At 51.0% G+C, this 6363-nt stretch overlaps 1 protein-coding gene across 1 annotated transcript; it reads left to right on the forward strand.

Moving 5' to 3' along the window:
• The first annotated feature begins 812 nt into the window (after positions 1-812).
• Positions 813-5485, forward strand: mex3b (mex-3 RNA binding family member B). Its single transcript, XM_079737357.1, has 2 exons — positions 813-1392; positions 2448-5485. Exons 1-2 carry the CDS (start codon positions 1164-1166, stop codon positions 3983-3985), a joined length of 1767 nt encoding a protein of 588 aa, XP_079593483.1. The 5' UTR covers positions 813-1163; the 3' UTR covers positions 3986-5485.
• The last annotated feature ends 878 nt before the right edge of the window (positions 5486-6363 follow it).

The raw sequence follows: 6363 nt of genomic DNA on the forward strand, positions 1-6363 counted from the left end.
AAGAACTGACTAAATTGCCTGCCGTTTGCCGTTAAGTATGGGCTTTGTTGGCACATCATATTTTCCCCTCGGATAGACATCACTTCAGTTCGCTCTGTAATTTGAAACATGGCAGAATCATGAAGCCTGTTTCAGTATCAAATATGCAATGCTATTTTCTACCTCTGTTCCTTTCCCTTATTTTTTAGACAAATGTTAATCATTTCAATGATGGAGATAAAACAAAGAACAGTTTTTTTTTCCCCTGTCCCTCATCCTTATTGATACTAGCCTATATATAAGGCCTTGCCGAGTATAAATAATCAAATATGTGGGTAATAGGGGCTTGGATAACTTATCCAAACTGTCAACATCCTAAAAACACAATAAACAACACAATAACTGTAACCAAGGGGTTACAGTTATTGTGTTAACCAAGGGTTAACATATTGATAATATGTTAACCCTTGAACGTGAATGATATAAATATCTCAAGCATATAAACAAAAATACAATTTATTCGTATAATTTCCAGGGCAGTAGGCCTGTTTTGATGCGAGGAGACAACAAAGGAGGGAGTGTATCTGAGGGGAGTGGATGGGGATGTTTTTTTTTCTCTCTCCGTTTTTATCACCGCCCACTCCAAACATTTCAGCCAATGAGCCTCGGCTATGCAAATCTGGAGCAGCACTGCACCGTCCCTGCCCAGGCGGTGACGTCACCCTCCCCTATCCCCCCCACAGTAGTCTTGTCTGGCTTTGCAGCAGTAAGTCAGACAGAAAACAGAAAAGAGCTGAGTGAGCCGAGTTGGGGAGGGACCCTTTGAAGGAAATATTCACCACCGCCGGCATTCCAGCAGATCTGGAATAACGCAACTGAGCTGCCACCGTAGACCAAACACATCCAGGGGACCCCTGTCTCTGGAAGAGTGGATATCTTTTTGCCTGTGTGTGTGCGTGTGTGTGTGTGTGTGTGTGCTGTGCATTGATTCACAGCTGTGCAAGAGAGTGTGTGTGTGTGAGGCATCACCGAATCGCACCAGTGGCTTGAAACCGGGTCCGGTGCCCCCCTCCTTTTCCCTGATCATTCCTTGTTGCTCTCCTTCCGCGTTCCCCCCCCCCCACCCCCACCCCCCCCCTTTGTCTCATCCTCCCCGGCTACGAGACGGAGCCCGCAGTCGCAAGATGCCTAGCTCGCTGTTCGCCGACATGGATAGGAGCGGGAGCAACCAAGGGGACGCCCTGGAGGACCAGAGAGCGCTGCAGATAGCGCTGGACCAGCTATCTCTGCTCGGCTTGGACAACGATGACAACTCGCTGTATGACAACGAGCCCCGCAAAAAGAGTGTCAACATGACAGAGTGCGTCCCCGTTCCCAGCTCCGAGCATGTGGCCGAAATCGTGGGGAGACAAGGTGAGCCATTTCTTCCAGTTATGTCCGGTCTTCCTGTGGTCCGGTTGCGGGCTGGTACAGTTGTTCTCCTGGCTGGAGATGTGGCCGGTTGTGGGTCGTACCCCCCCCCCCCCCCCCCCAGCTGTAGGGCTGGGGCGGGATGCTGCTGGTGCCTTAGTTAAATATGCGCAATCTCTCTCCTCACTGCAATACTGTTGAGGGTTGTTGTTGTTGTTGTTGTTGTTGTTGTTGTTATTGTTTCTCTCAGCCACAACAACAAAACAATTGACGAATGGGACTCATCCCATATGTTCCGGGTCCTTATGGCACACACTGGGACGTTGTAAAATTATAGTCCATCCAGAGCGTTTTTCTTTTCTTTTGTTGTATAATTTACTTGTCCCGCTGAGGCTGCGAAAGTCTAGCCTACTTGTCTTGTCGCTGTCCACAACGCTGGTAACAACAGTGTTCCTTATGGGCTTCAACTTCCCTGTGACCCATTGTTAAAAGGTGCTCCGGTTCCGTATAGGGCGTTGTAGTACAACTTAATGCGCCAATGTCAAGAAAGGAAGATCGCTTTCCTCCCTTTTGGATCCCTTCTTTCCATATACCATTCAACCAACCCCCCCCCCCCTTTCCATATCGTTGTTGAATTAGAAAGGACAGCCGCTACGGTAATTCGAGGTGAATGTTTACACAATGACATGTAACGTAAGCACTGATTCAGCAGTCCTTCTTCTGATCTGGGTTCATTTTTCGCCTCGAAGCACCCGCTGTGTATTCACGGCAGTAGAGCATGTGGTTTGAGTTTATACTTCCCTCTCTCGGACTCTCGCTCGCTCTCTAAAAAAAGGGTGGTTCCCCTCGGTTTCTCTATTGGCCTCTGATTCTTGGTTTCTCGAGAGACTGTAAAGTTAAAAAAAAAATTTAAAAAAAAAGAATAACAATCGGCCCATCTGTTTTGAGTTGCGCACGAGTTAATGACATTAGCTCCCACCGGCACCACGTTTTGTGAACCATTGTTGTTTGTGCAACCGCGTCCTCTCCCTCACCTCTGGTGTCTCCCTCCCTCCTAGGCTGCAAGATCAAAGCGCTGCGGGCCAAGACCAACACCTACATCAAGACCCCCGTGCGTGGCGAGGAGCCGGTGTTCGTGGTGACGGGCCGCCGCGAGGACGTGGCCATGGCCCGCCGCGAGATCATCTCGGCCGCCGAACACTTCTCCATGATCCGCGCCTCGCGCAACAAGAACATCAGCCTGAACGGCGCGGGCACGCCGGCCCCCGTTCCCCCCAACCTGCCGGGCCAGACCACCATCCAGGTGCGGGTGCCGTACCGCGTGGTGGGCCTGGTGGTGGGGCCCAAGGGCGCCACCATCAAGCGCATCCAGCAGCAGACGCACACCTACATCGTGACGCCCAGCCGGGACAAGGAGCCCATCTTCGAGGTGACGGGCATGCCGGAGAACGTGGACCGCGCCCGCGAGGAGATCGAGGCGCACATCGCCATGCGCACCGGCGGCCTCATCGAGCTCCAGGACGAGAACGACTTCCACGCCAACGGCACGGACGTGGGCTTCGACATCCACGGCCACGTCACCCTGTGGTCCAAGCCCGGCGCGGGCTCCGATGGCACGGCCGCCCCCAATGGCACGACGACGGCCGCCGGCTCGGCGGCCGGCGCCACCCCCGCCTCGGCCCGCAAGCCCTTCTCCAACTACCGCAACGACTCATCGTCCTCGCTGGGCTCCGCCTCCACCGACTCCTACTTTGGCAACGGCGGCTCCCCCCGCATGGCCGACTACAGCCCCCCAAGCCCCGCCCTCAGCTACACCGCCTCCTCCACCGCCACCAACAACAACAACAACGGCAACAACAACAACAACAACAACGCCAACAACAACGCCAACAGCGGCTTCGCGTACGGGCGCGACGCCATCTCCCCCGACTGCACCGACGGGGCCTTCGACGCGTCGCCGGGCTTCGAGCCCAGCGCGGCCCCCCCGGGCCTCCTGTGGTCCCACTACGAGAACCGCCGCGGAACCCCCTCCTCCTCATCCCCGGGGGGCAGCTCCCCGACCTCCTCCTCCTCCTCCTCCTCCTCCTCCTCCACCGCCGCCGCCCCCGCCATGTACTCCGTCCACGCCCCCAACGCCAACGCCGTGCTGGCCGGCCAGAGGAGGGGCCCCCACCGACCCGGGATGTCCCCCCCGCTCCACGGCCAGCCCGCGGGACCCCTGGCCGGCAACGGCGCCTCCATCGCAGAGCACCCGCTGGCCCGCAGGGTCCGCAGCGACCCCGGCGGCGGGCCCCTGAGCTTCACCTACCCCAGCGCCGGGGCCTCGCTCCCCGGCCCGCACCACCTCCCCGGGGTGCCCTGCGACTCCTCCTCCGTGTCCTCCACCTCCTCCTCCTCCTCCACCTCCTCCGGCGCCAGCCGCAAGGGCAGCCGCGACTGCTCGGTGTGCTTTGAGAGCGAGGTGATCGCCGCGCTGGTGCCCTGCGGCCACAACCTCTTCTGCATGGAGTGTGCCAACCGCATCTGCCAGCGCAGCGAGCCCCGCTGCCCCGTGTGCCAGGCCGGCGTCACTCAGGCTATTCGTATATTTTCATAAGGGGAAGAAACGACAACAAACTGAGAGAGAGAGAGAGAGAGAGAGAGAGAGCCCCGGGATGGGGTCACCGAGGTCGACCGACGATGATGGCGGCCGCTGAACCTGACTCTTTACCAACGGCCTCACCTGAACTCTGAACCGTCCTCCTATTCGGGGAGTGTACATAGAATTATACATATGTAGATGTAAGAGCCTGCAGTATCCAAAAAGAAAGGACGAACCGGGCCCCCCTCCCCCCACAATCAAGGGGGGCCCGGTTGACACGTTTTTGGTTTTTTATATAACGTACCGTTGCTTGGATAAATATTTTCAACATCTAGATGCATGTTTTAAATATTACAGCATAGTAATTACTTATCTCTAGTTAAAAAAACGTACCTTATATTTATGAAGTAACGAGACATGTTTGTGTGTATGTGTGTGCGGAGACGGGTTGTCGAGGGACCGAGGTGCCCAGGGTTAGCGAGCTAGCCTGCTAGCATAGCGACATAGCCTTCCAGTGTCACCCAACCGAATGTACTGACAAGTGGAGAGGCAGAGTACTGCTAGAGGGGCCGTCGAGCCAGTCAGGTCTGCTGTCTTCGTGCAGATGAGGAAACTGCCGCTGGGCATTGGTTTAACATCAGCCACAACCATGTGACAGAGCGCTACAGTGATATATCCTCTGGAATTATGTACAGAAAATAATAGAACACACACACACACACACATGACAACAACAAAATCCACAATTTGAAAGTTTCAATTACATTAATACAGATTGAAGTATTTTATTCTTTTTTGACTTGAAAAGATTATATTTCTTATTGCAAAGATGTTTACAAGATATTTTAATTTAAGTTCAGTGAACTTTTGTAGCTGGGTTAAAATATTGTTTATTTTTTAGTACAGCCTAATGGCATTGATCACTGTATTATTTTAATACCACACGGCTGTGGGCGGGGAAACAAATCCACAAGCGTGTGTTGCATTTGACAGTATTCTGTTGGGATGGAGTTTTTTATAGGTTCAGCAAAAAAATCTTTTAATCCGCTTCACCCAGCATATTTTTTATTCAGTAATATAAAAGCATATTTTATTCTATATTATTATGAATCGTTACAAATGTATGATACTTAGTAAGTCGGACGAAAAATGAACCGTTTATGCTTTCTAAAAAATTTGTATGAATTAGATTCCAAGTGGGAATTACAGGCTTCTGTTGCACCACTATAGTTTTAGTATTTCTATTTTAATACATTTGTTTACCACTTTGTTTATGTAAATGTAGGTGAAGTTACTTGAGCGTAAATGTACTTTATTGAGCAAAATCTAAGAACATAGTATATTTTATTTTATGATAAATGGCCTTTAACCTCATGGTCAAATACTAATATTATATTTGCTGAGACAAGATTTGAAAAAAAAAATGTATCAAGAGTTTTATTTTTCTGACATGATAAAAAAAAAAAGTAAAACTTAAGTAATGGTGCTACTTCATGTTTTTTTTAAGTATTTCTATATAAGTCCAATAAAAATGGTACATTTATGTGGTGTCGTCATCCTTTCCAGTCGTGTTATTCCCCCTGGTCTACTTGTTGCTCCTGTGACAGAAGGGTTATGGGTTCACATGTTTACAAGGGTGGGGGAGGAGGGGGAATATTAGCTATGTTGTAAGTGTGTTCATTCACTGAACATTTGACCCCACTTTAGTTCATAATGCAGTCTGCTGCACTCTTGCAGGCACTGGGATTATAATGCGTGGCCTAATTAATTCCTGTGTTCGCCTGTGACAGTGCAGAGAGAAAGAGAGGAAGGGCATCTTATCTCCAATTAGAATTCCTGTGTGACTCACACAAACTAGGATTTGATGCGGGGATCATATCTATGAATCTCCTCCAGTCGCTGGCGCAGTCTCAAAACTCATTTAGGGGCCAACTTAAGCACTTGTTGTGCTGCAAGCACACCTAGAGGCAGTGTGTGTGTGTGTATGTGCGTGACAGACCCACCCCCAATCTCATCGTTGCTGCATGCCTTCTGGATTCTCATTCTTTCCTCCTCTAGTTTTATTGTTTGGCCTAAGGGCAGGCTGTGTGTGTGTGTGTCTGTGTGTGTGTGTGTGTGTGTGTATGTGTGTGTGTGTGTGTGTGTGTGTTAGTTCTCAGAACCCCTGACACTGCAACTTGTATGCAAAGGTGTATGTGGCAATAGCAGGGCCCTAATGATACGTTTGAAATGGAAACACCCAAAATGCAGGCCATCACCCTCCAGCCCTAATAGATCTATGGAAACCAGCTGGCACTGGTGTGCGGTGAAACACAGGGAGGATCTGAATGGGAACAGAGGGTACGGCGGCTCCCGGCCTGGTAATGTTCAGAAGGAAGATAATCAACATCTCC

Source organism: Pollachius pollachius (genome assembly GCF_949987615.1).
Source record: "Pollachius pollachius genome assembly, chromosome: 5".
NCBI lineage: Eukaryota > Metazoa > Chordata > Actinopteri > Gadiformes > Gadidae > Pollachius > Pollachius pollachius.